This window comes from Erithacus rubecula, assembly GCF_903797595.1.
Source record: "Erithacus rubecula genome assembly, chromosome: 2".
Classification (NCBI taxonomy): domain Eukaryota; kingdom Metazoa; phylum Chordata; class Aves; order Passeriformes; family Muscicapidae; genus Erithacus; species Erithacus rubecula.
Genome location: NC_136685.1, coordinates 58,552,174 through 58,576,280, shown reverse-complemented (window position 1 = coordinate 58,576,280; position 24,107 = coordinate 58,552,174). Strand labels below are relative to the sequence as shown.

The window sequence follows — 24,107 nt, the reverse complement described above, 5'->3', positions numbered from 1 at the left end:
ACAGAAGAGAAGGGGTCCCCCACACTGCACTCAAATTAGTGCAGTTTTTACTGAGGGAAAACTAATGTATAATCAATACCTTTGGCTCAGTCTGACATGAAAAACTCATGAGGCATTTCAAGAGTTCTGCATTTAGCCTTATATATTAACCCGGTATCAATTTAAAAAAAAAACAAAAACAAACACTGAGACAGTCAGAGTGAGGTTTAGAGTCCTCTATTCAGAACACATGATCACAGAATAATAATGCTGGCATTGTCCAGCTGGCTGCAAGAAAGCCCAGATCAAACACTATATAGTCAATGAACAGCTACGTTCACTGTCATACAAGAATGTCCCACACAGAGTTTTCAAAAGATCTCACTTCATGTTAAAGTCCTGTGGTGCAATTAAGAAAACTAATAACTGATATTCAACTGACCTACAAACCAGATGTGCTCCCCCAGCCATTACTATAAGTAATGCATTTACTTTCCAACACAAAAGACCTTTGCATGCTGCTGCTGGGAAAAAGGCAGATTTTGTTCTTCTGTTGACCTATGGACTTTGAAATGTTTAACTTCCTACATGTTAGACATGCACCAGTCTGTAGACCATAATAAACAGCTTGTGTTTAAGATAATGTGTCCTCTGATATCTAACCTGAAACTAAATAGTTGCTGGTTAATGAACTGGTGTACCAGGCAAAAAGCTATGAATAGAGGGACAAAAATATTCTTGCAGCAAACCCAAAGTCAGCCTCTTCTCCAACTGACAATGCATGAATTTGCTTCATATGTTTTAATCCAAAAACTACTCTTATTCAAATTCTGAGAAAGAAATATATCCCTTCACTCTGGCTGCTGATGTATAGATCACCTAATTAGACATCAAAAAAGAAAGCTCTGGTTCCTTAACAAGGTTAGCATAGTAATACAAGTAGCTTGAAAATAAAATAATTTTGCTGAGTGCACTTACACTTACAGAGACTGAAGAAGTCACAGATTTATATCATTGCAGACTGGAAAGAACAAAAATGCTCCATTTCTGAAAGTGTTAAAACTATTAAATTTTCCAGCAGTGACAATATCTAAGCAGTCACACACATCATTAATATTCAACAAAAGTGTTCCCTAATGAAAACACAATTACTTTAATTAGTACTTTCATGAAGGTCCACAAATACAGTACAGCAAGCAATTACGTCAATAAAACTTTCCATGCCCACAGTGCCCAAAAAACCACAAGACATACCTGATTACTGCTTTTGGCAGCAGAGTTGGTCTGAGCTGTATTTGAAGAAAGGGAATCAAAAAAGGCTTGGTCAGCTAATGAGTTACCGCAGCTAATGCCATCTTTTGCACCTTCAGTTATAATCTGAAATGGAAAAGGTTGAGAAAGATTTTTTAATTAACTGAATTATCCTTTATCTGTATAATCACCATAATATAATCACCCTAACACTCATATTGCTAGACTTTAACATGTTTGCATACAACCTTTTAAAATTCCAATTCAATTTTTTTTACAAGAATTTCGTTACAAGAAACTGACGATGCTCTGGATGATTTACTTCCATACCAGATGGAACTAGTTTGCCTTACAACTACAACATGCAAGACAGTTGTGGCAGTGAACACCTACCTATAAATTCCTTAGAGATTAAAGGTTTGTCAGTATAAGTGCCTGCAGACTGGGAACTCAGTGCTCAGAGAGATGGATTTGGGACAGTATGCTTAGAGAGCCAAAAGCTACCAGACCATGAGCTAACCAACCAAAGCAAAAATACAAGGTCATGTGAGCCAGCATGACCCTGCTTTCCCTTCCCCTCCTCCCCCTTTTGTGTTTTTTTAATAAACACAGCACTGGTGAATGAAGAGAGGCACATGCCTTAAGAGGCTGCAGGAATTACAGCCAGTCTTTACCCATCTAATCAGCAATCTGCAACATGCAGACACTGGGCCATCCAAGAGTGAATTCCAGTCTTTTCACTGAGATCCCATTCCATCCCCAAAATAATACCACTGGTCTTTAAACAAAAATCAGAACAACACACACTGAAGGGATAACAGAGAGTCTTAGTGAGAAGAAAAGCTGAGTAGTCCCTGGATTTGGTAACCCACATCCTGAGTCCCAGAAATGTGCTCCATTCCAGATTTATGAGCATGTGACAAGTCTGCCACAGCAACACCAGTGTAAACTTGCATTACTCATTTCACTTCCATAGTTCTATCTTCAGACAGAAAAAACCCAACTATTGGACCATGAGACCCCCAAATTCCAAAGCAGATTCGAAACAACTCATGTTCTGCAGATCAACTGTATTTACTATAGGCAGCTTCCTGTTGCATTTCTTGGGAAAACCACTAAGAAGCTCAGGAGCTTTGGACAGAATGCTTGCACTGATTTCCAAAGCCAGCTACAATTGCTACAATGAGATTATATATTCCAAGCTTTCTGTTTGAGCACTTCAGTCTGGTCAGCAAACCAGAGGATGGCCTTTTCAGCAGTTCTGCTTTCTCAGTCCAGAGCAGTGTAGTCACTTACCTCAACATAATCTGTTGGAACAAGTCCTCTCTCACCTTGGCTGTTTTTTCCTTCCAACCAACCTCCACCAACATCCTAAAAGAAGCAATACAGAAATAATTTTGCTAGATAGATCACACATCATGCTTCAAACAGCTCAGCAGGAAGCATTGTCTTGCTGTCAAATGTTCAAAACACAGTTATGACTGTGAAACTGAGCAAACTCACTCAAAGCTGCTGAAGCAGCAGATACTCATTTCAACACAATGCAGACCATGCTGGTTTTACACAGCTATTCTGGACTTTAGATTTTAACAAGCATGAAGGGGGAAAATGGTTGATTCTTCAGCACTTTTGATCATTTATGAAACCACAGTCAAGTGTCTGGCCACAGACTGCATAAAAACATAGCTATTAGTATGTCGGTTTCAGTGAATTAATTTTAATAACAGACTACAAAGAAACAAGATTCAAAGAATAAAGCACTTGGTGACATCTGTAAAATCTCTGCCTCATTTATTGAAGGTGCAGAGACTTGGATGAGTGAGAGCTATCAGAGCTATCACCAACAGAAATGTTATGGCTATTCTCAAGATTAAAAGAGCCACATGCCATGTAAGATCTGGACTCATTCCTTCTGCTTCACATTTCTTTTCAGAGACAGTCTTATGCTACTAGTTTAGAAAGAACTAACAACAGTTCAGCTCTGATCTCAGTGGGACATCCTGATATTGTTTGGGGTTTTTTAAACACATATTCTACATATACTAAGAAAGCTCTGTAGACCTTTGTAGTTAAGCGAAGTTAATTCCAGGACAACATTATCTGGAATAAGCCAGCTCTGTTTTAAATCATGCTGTTTAGGGAACACACAGCTATGTGTCAAACTAGTTCACAGTTTGAGACACAAGAGGAGACACATAGGCTAGACAGAAATTACTGAATTTTAGGTTTTCTTAATTTGCTTTTTAACTGATGTATTTGTTTATTCACTATTTTGTTCTTTCACTTCAAACTTTCATGTAATCCTGCACTTTACAGGCACTCCAATAAGAAGAAGCCTGCTTATGTATTCAAGATTTTATTCAGTAAAGACCAAGCAGTTAGTGAAATAACAACTTGCATTTATTTTTTCTTACACACCTAAAAGCTTAATACTCAAGAACACAAAAATAATTAGACACCTCAGATTATAAATTCAACTATCTTGGTTAAACTGCAAGAGCAATGAGGTCTTGAGCCAGAATTCATATTAGCACTGCTACACTTGACAGCAATCATCAGTGGACTTGCATGACTTAAGCTACTGCCATCTAAACTCATCATAGCAAAAAAGATAAGAACCTTGGTGGCAATTTGTCACGGATAGCATTAAAAAAAATATTAGTTTTGAATATACTGCCTTAAGCCACAGATGTCTTGGTCAGTGAGAACTTGCTTGAAAGTGGTAATCTATTTATTTATATTTAGTCTTACTTCTGTGAAATGGCATTAAACTCCCAAATTAATTCAAAATGTTACCCTGCCATAGCACAGCACACTATTCAAGAGGGTGCTGGCTCTATTAAATACTGCTTCAAATATTTAAAATGAGTGGAACTAAAAATTATCAGGATTACACATGACTAGAATCTTCAAAGAATTAAGTTTATTCTGCAGAATCCATGTGTTTTATACAAACAGATAAATAAGACCTGGCCTCATGATCAGGTGATTTTTCTTTGTATCTGTTTCAAAAAGCAAGTCTATTCACTAAGCCATATCATTACATAAAAATCAAAGCAGAATCAGCTAATACCTTGTTACCAAGTTACGGTAAGAATTATACAGGACAATTAAAGTACACTGAAATTCAAAATGTGGACATAAATCAAATGTCAGTTCCAAAAAGTCCTATACATTTAACAACGCCCTAACAGCATTGTGAAGGTATTGTCACCATTTCTTCCCTATACCTTGTCCATACTACTTTAATTATGAAAGAACACAAAAATTCAATAAAAATGTTTGTTTTGAGTTCTTTGCCAAACTTGGAATGCTGAAGTCATTGACTGAGAAACTCATAATAGTGAGCTGGCTGTCACATTTAAATGCAAGTGGCAAGCACCTAAAAGATTACATACACACAAAGTGTGCAATATTAGATGCACAAAAATAGAAAAGGCATTCAGATGTAAAGGTTATCACCACCACTAGTTCCTTCCATCTACTTGTCTCTCAGCTCTGTTTAGAGGAAAACAAAGCTGAACTCATTCTCAAGTATGTGGGCAGAGTTTGAGAAGGCTCCATCCTCCAAAACATTGTGTTTGTTTCCACAAGATTATTAGAAAATTCTTTTTATTCTGTTTTTTCGCTAATTCTTCAGGGAAGGGTAGCCAGGGGCTTTTGGATGTCACCAGCACATGTTGGTAGAAGTAGGTCAGGAAAGTGCACCGAAGCCAATTCCATCTTGGTTTTCTTACCGGGTTGGTGATTGTGATGATCTCCCCTTCACTGACCGTCAGCTCATTGTTTCCAGGCTCAGCAGCAAAATCATACATAACACGAGCCTGTATGTGGAAAAGAATGCAATATTGAGGCTTCCAGCTTATGTAGAAGATTTCATTAAGGAAGTATCAGCACAAATTATCCTTAACTTACAGAAAAATAGTACGTGGGATAAAGCTGAATGTACAAAGAGCAACTCAGCACACAGGAAGCTGACATTTCCTAAATTCCAACTGCAAACTCAACAGTAACAACAACTCTAAAAGATAAAAATCTCACATGGAGCTCCTTGGAGATAATTTACCACAAGGATTTAAGACTGGCTGTTCTCTGTCATATCCAGAATTATATGTACAACGTTTTCCAGAAGAAGAAATGGTTTCTAACTTTAGCAAACAATTTTTAAAATTTTTTTAAAAATACAAGACATATTCCAACTCCAATTTGGGTAAAGGCAACTAGTTCATAGAGCAAGCAATTCAGAAAAAGAAAAGCAGGTAACTGCAGATATAAGTAACCACTGCTGTGCATAAATTGTTACATCTGCCATGAAGGGGAGGGGGGAACAAAACCAACCTAATTTTTAAGTGTTTAGATACACAAAGGCTTTGCTGTGCACTGACTCTGCTATTATACTACATAAAGAAATGTTTGAAACATTCGGTTTTACTAATAACATCATTCAGTGTACAGCAATGAATTCCTTCTTGTACTTGGAGGGCAAGGGGAAGAAAAAAAATCTGAACAAAAAGTAATATTTTCTGTCAAAGGAGACAATAAAATAATTTCTGTTGAAATTATATGAACTATGTAATAGCAAAAAAATACCAAAAGGCAGACATTCACCATGAAGTCTTGCCTGTCTCAAAACTGCAGGTTGTTATGATCCTCACCCAGACACAACTTCTTACATAAAACCAGAGGAAAACAGAACTCCCTACCCCACATTTTAATTTCATGAGTATCATGTGGAAATACTTTTGGCTGGTCAAAAGATACTTTACTTCAGTGGAAATATAAAGAGAGCTGAGAAAAAAACAAGCATTTCAGCTGTTTAGCTGACAAATCTAATCCCAAACCATGTGCACAACAAGTCAAACACTTGGTCTTCTCCACTAGAGCAGCATGACATTGCAGAAAACCATGTTTCCTAAGCATTCTGAATGCTCCCTTGCATGAAAACTCTTCCCTTAGAATGGAGGCTTTCAGCACTTTCAGATTATGCCATGCAAAACAGAGATGAAAAGGCAAAAACTGAGTTCGATAGTAACACTGACTGCTTTCTTTCCAACAGCACATCTGGCCTCCATGGAAATATAAGAATAAGCTGCCTTTCCTGAAAAATGACCTAAAGAGAAGCAGCACATATTTGAAATACAAGAACATTTTAAGCAGAAGTGTAAAAAGCACCACACTCCAGAGCTCTTCCCTCAGCAGTAGTAGATGGAGGTGTTGAACATGTCTTTTTAGAGCAGATTATTAAAATTTATTCACTTTCTGCAAATCAATTTAACAACACTCAGATGCTGGGCATCTTAATCATGGGAAAAGCACTTTTCTTAACCAGGGAGTCTTCCTAGCCTTTTAAAAGTAATACACCATAGTATTAAATTCTTGCTTTTATTCACAGGAATTATGAGAGTTTACCCAGACAAAGGCAGCAGACAAATTTTATCTGCTTTCAGAAAAGCATCCTCAGTAATGACCAGACTGGAAAGGTAAAATGTATTTCTGCCTAATAAAAGAACAAATGCAAATACTAGATTCTCCAGATAGAACAGTGAAATAAAAGTTACTCAGGAAAAAAAAAAAAAAATGGAAGTATTCAGCTTGTAGAGAAGGGAAAAAAGAGAGATATACAGAACTTAGTAAAGTCATTATCCCAAAATCCACTTCTTCACTTGCTTTGGATACCTATTTCAAAGTTAGAAAAAGTAGAAAACAGGGAACAATTTACAAACAAATCATGCTAACTACAGTAAAAGAAATTGAAAAATAATAATACTACTAATAAAAAACCCATGAAACAACAACAAAAACAAACAAACAAAAAAAACCCCAAACCAACCAACCAACCAAACAACCCAAAAAACAAACAAAAATAACCAAAGAAACCCCCAAAAAACCAACCATTTGCAATGCTACAGAAATGGATTATTACAGACCATTAAGAATCTGAGGAACATCTGAAACCTGGTCTGTATAATGACATTTCAAATATATTCCTCAACTTTTTCTGCTAGTATCCTCCATTCTACCTGTGCTTCTAGGCTCACTTGCCTAGGCTGGAAATGAAGACCTTAAGAACTTCTGGCAAGTAAGCTTTAACACTACCCTCCTACTGTAGAGATTTAATGGGAGAAATAGTATAAACCCAACCAATTCCAAAGTAAAACTAAGTGACTAAATGTTTTTGCCCCAATTAATAAGTGCATAGTTAACAACAGAGAACTCCCTAGCCTTTCCCTGGGCAGATATATCAGCCCTAAACCTATTTAAATTCCTGACAATCAGTTCCAAAATACTATAAAATGGAAAATTATTTTACTTTCCAATAAGCTTTTTCCTTCTTACTGGACATAAATATTGCACCCAAGTAGCAGACAGAACTTAAAAGATAGATGCTTGCAACTCAAGCAAAATTGCAAATGGGCATGAAAAAAAGCATTTAACAAGAAAAGGATTTTAGCTACTTGGCATTGCAACACACACACTGAATATTAGAACTAAGCTTAGGGACACTTCGAATATTCATAAAATGGGAATCTCTGATGAAGTCCAGATCACATAATGAACACCATGAAGAGAATGACTTCAAAACACAGCTTAGAAAAAAAAAATATTACAGTAAATGTTCTGTTTCATTATTTACTTCCGATCATATACAAAATGATCAAACAGTCCAAGAACTACAGGAACTTCAGAAATCAAAATACTTTGTTAGTGGAATAAAGGCCACTGCTTCATTTACAAGATCCTGTAAACATGCAAAGCAAGAAAAAACCATTAACAAATCTATTAGCTATAAGAAAATTAATTCTTCTACTGGTTGTATGTATATCTCCCCTCTCCCACCACCACCTCTGCTCCAAGATACAAATAGTTCTGAATCCTGAAGTTGTTTTGTCAGTTCCTTTGAGAAAAAATCCCTGCTAATCCAAAAAGCTTTAACTGATTTCACTGACCAGAGAGCAAGTCTGGTTGTACTGTAGGCTCATAGCTCTGTTGCCTCCCTTTGCTGAGATGGCAACAAAGCATCTCCACTGGGTGTTTGGAACACATCCTGATATTCAGTTCATCCCATGCTCCCTCGTGTGAGAAAAGGCTGGCATGATTAAACAGAGCCCTGCCACAACACATGCCAAGAGGGCTCTGATCCCCAGCATCTCTGCACCTCTAGTATATATTGCAGTTTCTCCAGAATGAGAGGGAGACAGAAGTTTTATCTACAAGTCCAAGATGGGGGAAACCATTAAGGGTTAAAGGAAAATTAGCTTTTCATCAGTACGGGTATAGAAATTTAGACTGTAATAAAGAGAAGGAAATAAAAAGGAAACCGGCAATTCTTAGTGTTATATCAGCATTCTTTGGAGTTGGTTCTACCTGCTGTAGTTACACATTGGTCTGTAGTTTCTTGATTTACTGACTTACTACAGTGTGAAGCCTCCCAACATCGAGAATTTCTAAACATTGCAATCAATAATTATTACTGTCTTTTTAGAATTACGATAGAATCATGCCTATGAATATAAAACACCAAAGATTCCCCACATTGAAAAGCAGTATCTAGATTAGTAAAAGTATTATTCTTCTGCAGACCTGGAGCAGACTTAGCTTTCCTCCACTTGTTCTGAGTTGAGAACTTTCCCCTTCTTTCCTTAATATTAAAAACTAAAAAGAAAAAGAACCCAACAAAAAAACCCCGAGAGCATTTGCCAATTTATTTCTGAAAGCAAATGTAAGACTCTGCAACTCTACCTGTCAGTGTTAAGGCTCTTCAGCATAAATTAAGTGGGAAGAAAGTTGTCAAGCAAAAGTCATTAAAATAAATTTCCAATTAAAGGTTGGAAAGGTTACACTGTTGCTTCCCTAAGCTAGTAGAAGAATATCCAAGATCTCTGCAGACATCCTGACCCACTGGCTTCTGCTGCATGCCCTCCTGAATCTTGAAAGAGGTGATAAAGCAAGAGAAACATCTATTTCTCAGAAGAAGAATCCCTCTGCCTTCTCCTTCTTCACTCAAGGTTAGGCTCAGATGGAAAAGCACATTACCCCGAAGCAGAACATTCCTGATGTGCACAGGGCTACACTTGTCTGCATTACAGTTCAGCTGCAGCAGGGTAGCTCTGCCATGGAGAAGGACAGTGAAAGCCCCTGTGTATTCCTCACCAGCCATAAGCAGACAGGCTAACAGCTAATTCGCATCACTTGTGGTCAGAGCAGCTTTTACAACAGCTTCCCTGCTTAAGCCTTCCTTAAGACAAATCATCAATGACCCACATAGAGTGACTGGTTTTTCTTCAAGTTCACACTTGTGAAGAAAAATGTTTTTGTAATGCTCGACTTCCTGACTGCAATGCACAGTTGTGCATCGAAGTATGCTTTATAGCACAAAAATTGGAGAAGCCCTTAAAAAATTGGACACACCTCTGAAATGCATACCTTTGCTTTCCCTATGCACAGTCCCTCATTTGTATCAAAAAGAGATCTAGTGTTACACCATAGAGTCATCTGCTTCAACCATATGTTACAATTTAGGAAACTTGTACCACAACTGCTTTTCTTGGTCAGCTGGCAGTGGCAGATAGTACAAGGGAAATAACCATAGAAATTTCATAGCATGAAATTCCTATAACTGCACACATTTCTCTTCACATTTAGCACTTCAGCAGTTCAGTGCTTCAGCCACCCTGCACTGCTCTTGTCAAAAGACAGGGATTCATTCACAGGTTTAAATTGCTTGGTGCTACTGTCAGAAATACAACTGCTGTATCACAGCAGCAAGACTTTATGCTGGTGGCAGCAGTTCCCATATTCACAGAAAAGAGGATCAAATTCTGGATTTCTCTTTTGGGAAGTATACAAGGCAGAGAAGTGCAGGTTCCTCTGAAACCTGCACCCAGTGGATGAGCAAAAACCATTATTCAGGAAACCTGACAGAATGCAAAAATAATTAAAAAAAAAAAAAAATAAAGACAAGTTAATCATTAGCATCAGCTCTAAACAAGTCAAGTCCTCACATTTTAAATGGCCATGTCAGTAGGAAGACATGAACTTTTCTTTTACAACAGCAGCCTGAGGTTTTAGCTGGGATGAACAACAAAGAGCTTTTGGTCACCTCAAATAACTTCAGTAAAACATCTGGTATGAATTAACTCCAGAACAGTTTGCTACAAAAACTGCTTCAGTTAATACAAATATTCTTTAGTAGGCCTAGTAAGCATAAGCCTTTCAAATCTGCTGCTTGTAAAATACTGATAAGCAGTATGTTGATCACACCTGGCAGCACAGAAGAGGAAAATGCAGTTATTTCTTCCCAGACTTTGCTTTGTTAGCTGTCTTCTAAAAGTTTTTTGGATATGGGTTTGGTTTTTGTTTTTTAATACATTTTTGTGAGGTTTCTTTCATTGGGTTTTTTTTCAGAATAACTTTTTCCCACGTACATTGTTTTTAGAAATAAAATATTAATTCTAAAACACGGTTTGAAGGGAACAAAATAGAAATAGTGTAGTTGGGATACAGGTTGGGATCACAGGATTAGAGAAATTAAGAAAGCAGAAAGAAAATAATAAAGACAAAAACCTAGCTGCAAATACATCAGAAATTAGCAATATCTTTTACTACATCCAAAAGAACAGTTAAAAATGAAGCATTTAATCTAAAAAGTGATTCCACACAAAATGCAATTAACTTAAAACTATTTTTGCATTTTCTTTTCTGTACTGATCTTTCACAGCAATTTGTACTGTGATTACTGTCTGCAAAAAACTACTTTTATGTATTTTACTACTTAGAACAAGTGCAAGACATATGACTTGTTATCAGCTGAAGCAGAAACCTTAACCTCCTCACTGTCTTTACTGCGTCAGTGAAGCTCCAGGGAAGACACAGGCTAGGCCAGGATCTAAATGACAGCTTAGCCTTTGTTTCCTCTCACACACAGACTAGTTAAATTGCCATATTTTAATAAATTCATCTTTGAAAAAACTCTCCACAGATCAAAACATATGCAAAGTCCCACAGTGGATATTATAGGGAATACTGCAAGAAGTTTCAAAGGGCTAGTGTCCAAAATGTTGACAAAAATAGTAAGAATGCAGGAATACAGACAGGAGCTCCTCACATCTTTCCCACCTCAGAGGACTGAGGACACCAGCTTTCTTCCAACAGAGGCTAACATTTAGGTATATTTAATCATTTCCCTACCTTTTATCCTGAAATCTAAGCTAAATTCAAAAGCTAAGTGCCCCAAGTCTGAAGAGATATTCACTGTATCATCTACAACACTGAATCACAGAATGGTTTGGGTTAGATGAACCTTAAAGACCATCTTGTTTCAACAATCACAGGCACACGTTCCACTAGACCAGGCTGCTCAGACTCATCCAGCCTGGCCTTGAAAGTATAAAAAACATTTATACTACTAATAAAGGAAACATCTGGGGCTATGATTTGACAAAAAAAAATGCCTTTTCATTTTAGTCCCTCTGTCAAACTCTATCAGACTGCCAGGCAAAGTGTGCATTTGGATAGTCTATGCAGAAATATCAAGTGGATCTTCAAGTGCTGTGACTCTCAGCCTGGAGAGGCAGCTACTCTCTGTCCTGCCTATGGTAAAGAAATGTCTACATGTTCTTCTCAAAGACTTTCCTAAGAGACAAGAAACAAACAAAACATTGACAATAGAAGTAGAAGAGGACAGAAGGGACACTGTCTTCTAAGAAAGACTCCTATAAAACCAGTACCTTAGAAATTCAACAGATTATATATTATGCTAGCATCTGCCAGTAAAGTGATAAAGATTTATTATGAGAGACATCAATGTTTATCTTTTTAACTAACATGGAGAAACTAGGGAAAATGTATATTGCTTTACAACATACATTAGCCTTCTATTGTGTTAGGCATCACTTCTTGTGTATGTGTTAAACACATGCCTAGAAAACTAGCTTAAAGAAACTGCAACATTTTATACTATGATTTTATTAAACAATAAGCAAAAAATAAAATTCACTTGTTTAATCAAAACCTCCCTTTAGTATTACATTTCTTTTCAATACAATTTTGTTTTGCTTTCAGCAACATCAGAATTAAAGCAAACTCATCCAAAAAGTGAAACTAAGTTCAGTAAAGAACTCCACTTCTGGATGAAGAGAGGTCACAATATTCAGGTATCATTATTCCAAGTTCCTTCACCAGCTGTAACTGCTGGATCTCCACATTACATTAAAAATGTCTCTTGATCTGCTGGTTCACTTTCCTCTGAGCAATTTTTCAAATCTAAAATAAGTTTACTAGCCTGCAGCTAATCATTTGAAGTCAACAGTACTAACCATAAGCCTATTAGAAGTAAATTAAATACAGACAAAAATCTAAGAAACAAGGACTTGCATGATTTCTTACTAGTAAAACATGCTTGCAGGCAGATGCAGAACTCAGAAGCTGCATGTGCCTACAATATTTCAGGCAGGTATTTAATTAAGTATTTACACTGGTATTAACTATTAAAAGGTCTATCTCTTACTGGAACTGACAACAAAACAGAGTCCTCAAAAAGTATAAAACACCAAGTCTGAAGCATTTATAGGGTAAGGGACAGGAAGGCAATACTCAATTCCTGCCAACATGCATATGGATGAAACCAATCTAGCACTTCAACAATAGGAATGGAAGAGTAATAAGCTTACCTTGAAACCATTTCTGTATGATTTTATGTAAGAAAGAAGTGTTTAGGCAAGTGTTAAAGAGATTTGGAAATGTTTCCTGTAGTAATAAAGACAACTAGCATCTTCAGCAGCTTGGGTTTTCCTCAGTGAGGACAGATTAGCTCTTCAGATCTACCACACATAACTTCACTGTCTTGCTGAAAAAAATTTTTTGATCATGAAAGACCACCTGAACTCAGTTCAGGCTAGTCCCACTCATATTTTTGTTACATATTTTATTTTTGATTGGGAGAACATGAGCTTCTTCACAGCTATCTACTTATAAGCAAGCATCATCACACCTCAAAGCCCACTGAAATGTGCTCATGGCCAGCATCACAGGCAGAACTTAGACCAAGAACCTGCATTCAAGTGAATTATTACACAGGAAGACTCTGGTTCAACTGACGCATCTGGGACTAAAAGTCATTGATGCAGAATGAGGTCTAAAATGGTTATATGACTAAGATCTCTTAAAAGTGTTGGAGTATAACAGATTTTAAAATGTTAAGGTGTTTAAACAAATTATAGCTTCTTTCCATGCAGCTACAAGCCAGGTGGGTAGATAACCATACCATAGAGCATGAAAAAATAAATCAAAGAGAAACTGTGATGCTTTCCAGATTTACAGCAGTGCTTAAAAATAAAGTCCAAGAATTACCAATAAGCAGTTCAGTGGTTTAAAAAAAGCAGCACATTTTCAGAATAACTATCACTCACTATTAAAAGAGGTGCTTGGTTACATTTTGGTGTGTTCATACTGACTTATTTATGAGGTATTGTCAGACTCAAGAACACAGTCTCCATGCACCCAAGCAATACTGAAGCAAGGGAAATTCAGTTGCAGAAATACATTCAAGACACCCACGTGATTTAGAGATATTTCCAAATACTGACTCAGATACTCCCCTGAATCACATCTGAGCTTTCAGTTGGGTTGAGCACCTGAAAAGCTTTTTTCTTGTTTAAGACATTTCATATAAACTAGTTAGCAGTTTAAAAAGCACTGCAAAACTTCTACCACAAGTGAGAAGCTCCAGTGATATCAGACCTTTTTCAGAATCAATTTACTGCATTGGTCCATGTGCCCAGCTTTCCTCATGTTTTCCTTTCTGAATACCAACCTTTTCCACATCCTCAGATAAACTGGGGACTCATCAATTTCGAGTTTGAGAACATTAATTCCAGTTTCACCATGACTACAGCAAGTAATGAATGCAGCAAGTACAGCATGGGTTCATATTTACGGATGTCAGGCAGGATGCATTTATCTCAAGTGTGATTAAAATCTCTGCCTAGATTAATCATTACTATGTCTCTGAAATCAAACTGCAACACTTGCAACTGTTTGCTGAACCAATATTTAATGGCGTGTGTCAGAAGCCTGCTGTGCCAAGTCCCCTGATGTTTGCCTGAAACCTTCGGGCCATCGCTGTTGCACCCTCACAGCTCTGTCCCTGGAGAACAAAGATGTGAAGGTTTCAGAAAAAGCCAGCAGCATTCACCAGAAAAATCACCACATTGTGACCTACTCATTAAGACAGCTTGTAGTCACACAACAGTACTGCCTCTACGAGAGCAGAGATTAGAAAAAAATTGTAATTATCCTAATAATTGGAGAGGCACAAAGTTTTGCTAAGGTTATCTAGCGAACTTCAAGGCCTTTCAGACTCAGGACACTATTATACATTGTGGATCTCAATGTACCACATGCACAGGCCCCTCTAGAAGCAAATGAATACCTGGCAAAGCAAACTAAGGGCATGTTAAAATGATGCTACATCAAATAAATCTTCATCTGTAAAATACAGAATGGAATAGCTGTACTACTCTGAAGTCCCAAACACTAGTAAATACCAATAGGAAAAGACATGCTCAATAGCATGCTCACTGAAAACAGCTGGGAGGGAATCTGAGAGACAGCAGGATGAGCTCTTCACATAGAATTCTGCTAAATTCTCTGTTAGTTGAGTAACCAACATTAATCAGTATACTAATGTTTTGTTATCTCTTAGTTCTTATTAGAAACACTACTTTGTGAAAGCCTATGTTTACTTTTATTTTACGAACACAAATGAGGAAATTGTTACACCAACATAAATCACCATTACCAGATTAAGCTTCTTTACTCTAGAAATGGGTAAGGTTCACATTTTTTGGGTTCTAAAGTATCCAAGCCTACAGCTATTTTAGGCTTTTCTATTGGCAGGGTAGAAAAGTACAAGACCCTGTAAGGTTATAAACTTTATTTCATGAGAAATGGCAGCTCAAATAAGCAAAGCTCAGTCATTTGACCTGACCAGAGAACACCCAGCACTTGAATTGGACATTAATGACCTACAATTTAATCCAATGTGCACCCTAGCAGTGTAGGCATATCCTACTTTAAAAGAAAGAGTTAAAAAAGAAGAAAAAGAATACCTGGACAAATGCATTTAATTAGAAAAAAAAAAAAACAAACCTCAAACAACCAAGAGATATAATGAATGACAGAACTGGATTAAGTCATGCAACATTTAAAGTTTGGCAGAACTTCTCACAAACTTTTCTTGTATCAGCAGCCTTTACAGTGACAGAAAGCTTCAAACAAGTCTGAAAAGAAAGTTAAAACTTCTGCTTCCTTATGAATTACTAGAAAATTTGGCAGCTTGACAGAATGTGACAGAGCTGTTGATAAATAAAATTGTAATTCAACAACCTTCATACAAACTTCCAAGACTGTGGTCTAGTTATATTTGCAGCAAGGAAGATGCTTAATTTTGTATTCCATAAGCAATCATTTTCAGAAGAAAAATATAGGGCTATTAAGGAAGGAAATTACAGTACTGCTGAAAGAAGTGTGCTGTAACTAGGTAAGCACTAATTACGTTATATTATCATATATAATTGCAATATTCAGTTACTGAATTAAACCTTGACCACCCCAAAAAAGAACCAGTGCAGCAGAGAAAATAAAACATTTAAGTTTCACTCTCAAATCTGATGAAGCTATAAGGTGAAGTGAAGCACCTCATGAGTCATTGCCTTACTGCTGCAGAAAGATGAATTGTATAGGCTCCTCAGGCAATACTATAATTTAAATAAGAACGAGAAAAAAACAATAAATGTAATAGCCTTATATCAATTGTCTTTCTTCTGGAAACCACTTACATAATCACTGTAGAGAAAAAAGGAACAAAACCTGTCATACAGAGGGGAGGTAGTCTAAGAGAATTTTTATAGATGTTCTTGCAAATTAGCCATTTTGTTCTATCAACCAAGAAAGCAAACACTTTGCTTGAATTGAGATGACAACTTATTTTTGCTCTGAACATTGAGAACTGCATTCTCAAAGGCTGGGAAAAGCAAAGCAAGTCCAAAACCTACTATGTTTTAACAGAGATACCATATGAATACACAAAATAAAGCACAACAGTTCTCTTGCCAAGGAGGAGCAGATGGCAACTCAGAGCAGAAGTCAGCAGCTCAGTGATAAGGCATAAGAAATAAGACCCATCAGCAGTTCTTCATCAGTTCCCACTTTTTACAAGAGTGGGGCTGAACGATTTCACTTGCAGGAGCCCTGGGCCAGACACGGGTGCCTCTGCCCAGAAGCAGCTGTTTTGCTTGGAGTCCCCAGAGACCTCCCACAAGCTGCACTGCCCACTTTCTCACCTCCTCCTCCTTCCAGCCACCTATTTTGCACATTGGAAACCCCTCCTGTACGGTGGCTTCCTTTAAAGGGCAGGGCTTGGGGGAAGAGCTGATCCTAAGTACAGAAGGAAATAAAGCTTTTACTCATAAAAAACATGTTCACACACAGAGTTGCTGGTTTGACTTCACCCAGCACACTTCTATGAGCACACACCCTGTTAGCTGCAGTGCCCAGGATGGCTCATGTGCCCTTCATACCATGACAGGTCCAGAATATCTCCTCACAACTACACAACAGCTGGACCAGGTTTCATAACAGCAACTTCCTACAGGAAGAGCTGTTACTTGTGCCCTTCTCCCCTTACTGTGGGTCTCACAGAGGACTATCTGCCAAAGTTAAATGATTCTGGTCTTAAATGTCTTTTTTTAAAATTTTATTTGATTTTTATTGTTGATAGAGGTTTCTTATTCATATGAAGCTCAAAGATAAAGACTGTTTTTGAAGAAAGTGATAAGGCTCAGAGTTTAAATTAAATTTTCCAGTAAGTAATATGCTTTTTATCCCCCTCTCTCTTCAGCAGCACTTGAATTTTGCTTATTGGACTACTACAAGATTACCCTGTTGTTTGAACTTTCTGTTACTTGGGAAGCTCCTTTCCAATCATAAACTGCTGAGAAAGCAGGAATACAACGAAAGAAAACAAAAGCACAAGCTCTGATTTTCAGCCCTCAGAGAAGTGCAAAGTGAATTTGGATGAAATTGTAACTGTGAAACATGCTTTGAAATAGAAGAGGTTTAGCTTTAAATGCTGAACACCGCAATAGCTATTCACTTAAAATAATTCTAGATATCTAAATGCTCATCTGTCCTACTGCAGGGCTGGTTGAAACAAATCACTCCCACTATTTTACAGTCTCTTCTCTATTACCTGCTTTTAAAGTGTTTTGCAAGACTGCTTTCAACACTATTAATGTTAGAACTTGTAAACCTAATACAGGAGAGAACCCACATATCTGAAAAGACGAAATTCAGAAATTATTTTTACCTTGGTGACCTCTGTAAAGTCTGAAATTTGCCAGATGCCCTAATCAAATAAGGAGGGTTTTACTGACTATCCACACACTCTTCTAGGAGATTTTTCAAAATCTGAAAATCTGAGGAGGAAGATCATTCAGAGGAAACCCTTGAAAGAATGCAGTAAAATAAACCTTTATACAAAGTTACAGCTAACTGTAAAGCCGTATTGCTGAAATAATATACAGAGAAATTCTACCAGAGTGAAAACCTGAAACTCTGAATCTATAAACCAGATGTAATTTATGACACCTGATAGCAGACTTCCTTGTCTTTGGCTGCTGTAATCATGTTTTAAGATGATGACCTCTGGTAATGAGCCTCTGATGACTCAATGCCTAGGTGCTCAAAATAACTTTGAAAAACTGAGTCAGAGGAATCATTACTCAAGCACAGCATCACACAGAATCTCATCAGCCTTCCAGCACAGAAATGAGAAGCCTTGAACCAGTAATTGCCACGATGCAACATAAACCCCATATGATTGAACCTTTTAAAAGACCATAAAGCTGGACAGAAAGACAAAGAACAGAAAACCCGTGTCCTCAAAAAAAAAACTTCAAAAAAAAAGCAACTATCAGTTCTCATGCTCATCCTAACATCTAACTCCTCCAATATGATAGGATCTGCATTACTAAACATTTTCACCTTCTCTAGTCATCTTTTTGCCCCTTAAAAAACTAACCACCAAATCAAAATAATCTAAAAAGCCCCAGGAAGCATCCCCACATCTACTTAATACTTGCCTAAAAAACCCAAACAACATTTCACATAATTAGACTGTAAAATCAAAATCATTACTTCACCTAACAATTTTGATCCATCACATCCTACATATATAATCAGCTGTGATCTCATGTTGTGCATTATGTCTTGTTTTGTTGAATTTAAAGAACGGAAGATGATGAATGGATTATGGCATGACCTGCATAGACAAGGATCATCCCAACTCACAGATGTGTTAAGATTTATGAACTGAATCTTCCCTTAAAATGAGATTTACAAGAGGAGCCTACTTTCAAAGCTAGGACAATGCAGAACCTAGATTAACAGAACACAAAGTCTGGGTATTTTGGAGGGTTTTAGCACAGAGGGGTGCTTAACTACCCATCTGCAAATTAGAACAAAGAATTGTTTCTGACCAACTCAATAGAAACATACAGATTAGTGGTGGTATAAAGGAAAATGTGGGACTTCTTTGGGAAGCCTTACACTGCTGAGAGTAAAAGAGAATGAAAAAGAAAGATGAAAGGAAGGATACACACTTAAGGATAATATTATTTAAGTCTAATGTGTTGTTACCTTTCTCTACCTGAAATATGACCTTTCACATCAACTACAATTCAACTATACTTGGCTAGTGACATTCACCAGAGAAAATCCAAGATGATCAGATGGACAAGAAAGCCTTGAACACATTCCCTTGTTTTAGAAGTACTGCTAAGCTGTATCTTCTTTAAAGAAGAACAGAATATTTAGTCTAAGTTTTCATCTCAAGGGACTTCCTCCCACAAAAAAGGGCCCTGTCCTAAAAACAGAACCAGATAAGTGAGTCCTCGAAGTAGACAAATACTAAATAGTTAAGAACATTATGGTGGGATACAAGTGCCTCTAAAGTTACAAAGAAAAAACTTGGTATGGACAACAAGAGGGGCCTAACTTCATGAAGCCTATCAACAGCTGCTTTATGAAATACCTCTCTTGGGAAAGCAATGTCACCAACATCAACGATGTTACACCAATAAATCAACTCCTAGTTACAACTTCTATTCTCACCACATGTTAGCAGCACAAGTTCCAGAAGAGCTGTCTTGCCCATAGCCTATCAGTTCTCTCGGTAACATCACTTCCTTCCAAAATCAGGGCTTAACAAATGGCAACATATCAGCCTTTTCAAGAAAAAGACTTGCCTACATTTTAAAATAATAAATAAGTTTAAAAATAGGCTAAGGTAGGGAGAACATTGTTTAAAAGCCAGCATATTGCTTCCTGACATTTCTAGTTCTCCCTATTCAATGAAGCTCAAAAACAAAAGAAAGGACATGAGTAAAGCTGGGACTTGGCAAACTCTAAGGGGGAAAGGATAGGAAAGGCCAAAGAAATCATGAAGGAACAAACAGAAGAATGACAATCTAATCTGTGTCTTTTGCAAGCAACTATGACAGAAACACATTTACCAAACTGAATCTTCCTTGTGACCAAGTTTTGAAAATTTTTTAGGCTCAGGCACTTTCTGACAACATTTGTGACACAGTTAAAAATAAGAAATTAGTAAGGTTAACTCTGTTTCTGAATGAAGCATCAAAAAGAAAAGTATCTAGCTTAAATCAACAGTCCTTAAGTGGGGACATGAAATTGCTTTACCTCTGAAGTTGTGTTCAGTCAAATGACTGTGAAAGTCCAGAAGTCTCCTAAACAAACTTTTTTTCTTATTTTGATAGGGTTTAACATTTGTTTCAGGTTTTAGAGCACATAACCTTGAGCAAACCACAAAATCCACTGCCAAGTTACAGTAAGGACCTAGCCAACAAAAGAACTGCTTCCAGAAGCCTCATATCCTCCATCTTCCATCTATATTTCCACCCTTCTCCATCAAAGTCTCCCCCTCCCAATTATACCACCCAACCTTCTGTATCAGCTCTGAGAAGACTTTCAACTACAACAACTACCCAGAACTGGAGAAATGACCCTGCTGTTTCCATTTAGTGAATATTTTTGCTATTTCAGCACCTTACTCTAACTTAAAAACAGGCCTGGCAAGTGTTGGAGTAGACTCCTGCAATGTACATAGAGCCTGGGATGAGGAGCTAGAAAGGAGAAGGAGCAGTGGCCACTGCTAGTTTAGCCCACAACATCAGACACAGCCTTCACAGCCTTCAGAGTGCTTGAGCCCTACAGCCACCCCAACCTGTTTTGACAAAAGACTCCCTACCAAGTTGCCAGCTAACAAATATGCCAGGAAAGCATCAGTAAAGGCTTCTTGGTATGAAAATAGTAGTCCTTTCCCCTAAAAATGTTTATCATTTCAATAAGAAATGCACTGATTTTGAACAGTACAGAGAAGAGCCAGCACATTACACAACTGTATACCATGTCTTCATACAGGAAAACTCTAGGAATTTAATTGCTGTGGTTTATCAAAGTGGGAGCAAGAAAACTGGCCAAGTACTACAAGCTAGTGCTAGGTATGGAAGAAATCCCTATTTGCATCCTCCTTCCTCATGAAATCTAACACCATGATTGAAGCATTTGTAAATCTTGTAGAGAAAATGATAAAGCTGAAAACAGAAGCCGGCCAAGTTCAGACTCAAAAGAAAGAAGCATCAACAGCAAGATAGTTGATGGTTTAAAAACAACAACAAAAAGAGACTGGATTTTCCATCACTGAAAGTATTCAAACCAAGACTGAATTTGCCCCCAGCCTTCCTTGGAAAATATATTCTAGTTTAAACAGGAATCAATTCAGGAAGTGCTAACAGCCCATGCTGCAGGCCAGACCATCAGTCACCCTTATCCTCTATATAGGATTTGACACCATTAAAGTTAAAAAAAATAATATTCCAGACAACTACTTACTGTTTAGTTCTGTTAACATCTCACATGAAATACAAATATGTCATTAATATTTCTTTCAAAAAAGGCTATTTGTAAAGGACAACAAACGAAGGTGAGAAATTTGTTTACAGTTTAAAGAACAAAATTTCAACAACTGGTTAGTTGGCCGAGCTCCTAAAAACGGCTTTTTCAGCCAGTTATTCCCTTACACTGCTCAAAAAAACAATGTATCCTTTACTATAGCTGACGTTTGCACAACCTGAACAAAATAAAACTGAAAACAGGACAGTTTGCAGAGAGGGACCCATCTCCTGGGTAGAGCTCACAGAAAATAAAGTCAGCTCTGTTCAGTACTGCTCACACTTACCAGCATAACAAAATAATAGCAATGAAATAGCAACTCTTTCCTGACTACCACTCACCAAATCTAGCCTTTAAGTTAAAGTACATTACCATATCTTGCAATGTGTAGAATGAAAAAAAAAAAAAACAAACTGCTCCACCTGATTTCAAGCCAGCCTAGGAAGTCAGAAATTATACGCCCTTCCTTCTGGGGCCACAGTGTCTCCAAAAATATTTAAAGAAAAGCAAAGTGAAAGCTTCCAAAGGTATGAATAAAATTGATCCTCTGTTTGGCACAGAACACAGGATCCCCTGAGGATACTGCACCTTAAAGTGAGCAGAGAAACAGTAAACTGGTTTAGTACAGTATCTACCTAACATATGGTGTATTATGTAGCATATACACACCAGAAGTCATTTTCTTGCTACCTACAATAGTTACATTGATTAAAAAATATTCATACACACATCCCATGAATTACTGGAACCCACCAGTGTTAAAACCAAGTCTATCAACAATACTCTAGAAGCTCAACAGAAACATAGATGTCACTATATTGACTATATCCACAGTATTTTTAAACTGCCTAAATGATTTTGAAACCCAAAATTAAGTTCTTGGTGCTTCGGAAAAAGTTTATTCAAACCTGAGCCACCGTCAGCTTACGTGGGTACAGAGAAAGCTACTTATACATTAAATCTGACATATGAAAGATGTGGAATTTCTTCAGCACTGAGAAGAGCAACATAAATAGTGCACTGTATGAGAACTGCCTCAGTAAAAGGAAGTTTTTTGAACTACTGGCCAAGCTAATGGAACTAGGTGACTCAAAGTAATACTTGAAATACCAAAAAAGTCTTCCTGAGAGACTTAGACAAGTCACAGATGAGTTGCTGGTGCATGTTAACTCACACCTACACAAGCAGAGATGCTTTCATCAACCAAAAGAGTAAACAAATATTGTTTATTTAGAAAGAGGCTACTTTCAGATAGGATGGGCTAATTTTGACAGTCGCAATAGCAGCATATACTGTTGAAGAACTGAACAAAACAATTTAACTTCCTTTTTTTTTTCCCCTCTGGTGTAAAATCAGAGCTTGCTATGAGGAGGTCGCAGAGAGCGGGCTCTGGGCTCCCAGCAGAGACGCGGCACAGCCACCCCGGATGCCGCGGAGGGCTCAGCATCAGCTGCCGGGCCGGGCCGGGCCCGCCGGGGCCGAGGCCTCTCCCACCGCCCCGCACTGCCCGGGCTCGCCGGGAGCGGGGCAAGGGGCGCCCGGGCTGCAGGAGCAGCGCCCTCGGCCTCCGGCGGCTCTCCGGCCCCACGCTCCTTCCGCCGAGCAGCGGGGACGGAGGGGCATAAGCACAGCAGGAAAACAACCTTCCCCCGCCGCGGAGTGGCCGCTGCCCCGCCGAGCCCCGAGCAGGGGCCGGGCAGCGGCGCCGAGGCCCGAGCGCGGCGCTCCGTCCGTCTGTCCGTCCGTCCGTCCGTCCCGCGGCCGGCGGCGAGGGGCAGGGTGCGGGGAGGGCCCGGCTGCCCCGGTACGCAGCCCCTCCGCCCGGGACCCCCGCCCGCCCAGCCGGGCCCGCTGGCGCAGAGGGCGCCCCGGCGCCGCCTCCCGACCCCCGGGCGTTGCTCACCTTGGTGGCCATGGCGCTGCCGGCGCGGGCTGCGCTGCCGCTCTGCCCTCCCTCGCTCTCTCCGTGCCGCGGCTGCTCTCTCGCTCTCTCGCTCTCTCGCCCGGGCGGTTGGTGTGTCCGGCCCGCCCGCTGCCGCCGCTGGGCCGCGCAGGCGGCTCCTCCTCAGCGTCCCCGGCCGCCGCCGCCTCCTGGGGGCCGCTGTGCGGCTCAGCAGCCAAGCGCCGGCGCTGGGCAGGCGGGGGCTGATGTGGCCGCGGTGCCCCCGCCTCGGCCGCCCTTTCCGCCGGCTCGGCCCGGCTCGGCACCCGGGAGCAGTGCGGGGCTGTTCGCCCCTGTTGTTGTTTCCGTCAGGGCCGCGGCGGGGAGGCCCCGCTGCGCTGCGGAGATCCCGGGGGAGCCGCCCCGGGGCGATGGGGGCGGACGGACGGACGGACAGACCTCGCCCACCCCCCGTGCCCTCAGGGGCTTTGGTTTGTAACCAGTTTGGCCTCAAATTCTCTCTCGCGTGGGGGAGAGAGCCCGCAGGAAGGCGTTATGTGCCCCTCGGGTGCCTTGGAACGGAAATTTCAAAGCAACCATACAGCAAGGAAAGCAATTTTTTCCTCGGCCGGGCTCCATCCGTGGCTGTCAGGGCGGTGTACACCGCCCCTGGCCTGTTCCAGCCGGGCCTTGGTGTGCAGCAGTTAGCAGCAGCAGTAAAAACACCAAGGAGCTGCTCAAGGTCGGCAGCGCTCCCGTTGGGTGCTCTGTGACCATCTCATAAAAACTACCTGAGACCCCACTTGACTTCCAGCCCGCAGGAGAGATGAGATGGGAGGCTAAAACAAAGAGAATTTGAAAATACAGAGGCAGTGATCATGCAAGGTACTGCACCATCCAAAAAGTCCAGCTTCCTGTTGGAGTGGACAGCCTGGAATCAGAAGACGTTTCCTTTCAGTAGAAG

General features: G+C 39.3%; 1 protein-coding gene across 2 annotated transcripts in view; it reads right to left on the bottom strand.

Annotated features, from left to right (window-relative positions):
- The window catches only part of SNX9 (sorting nexin 9), a 61,435-nt gene extending 38,092 nt beyond the window's left edge, over nt 1-23,343 (bottom strand). The window contains exons 1-4 of one of the 2 annotated variants that reach the window (XM_079297967.1): nt 23,165-23,343; nt 4,968-5,054; nt 2,527-2,601; nt 1,234-1,356 (exon numbers count right to left, since the gene is read on the bottom strand). In XM_079297967.1, the coding sequence (XP_079154093.1) occupies nt 1,234-1,356; nt 2,527-2,601; nt 4,968-5,054; nt 23,165-23,176 (297 nt within the window). In that variant the 5' untranslated portion in view covers nt 23,177-23,343. The remainder of the gene's footprint in view (nt 1-1,233; nt 1,357-2,526; nt 2,602-4,967; nt 5,055-23,164) is intronic. The other variant, XM_079297968.1, reaches the window with a different exon arrangement.
- Between the last annotated feature and the right edge of the window lie 764 nt (nt 23,344-24,107).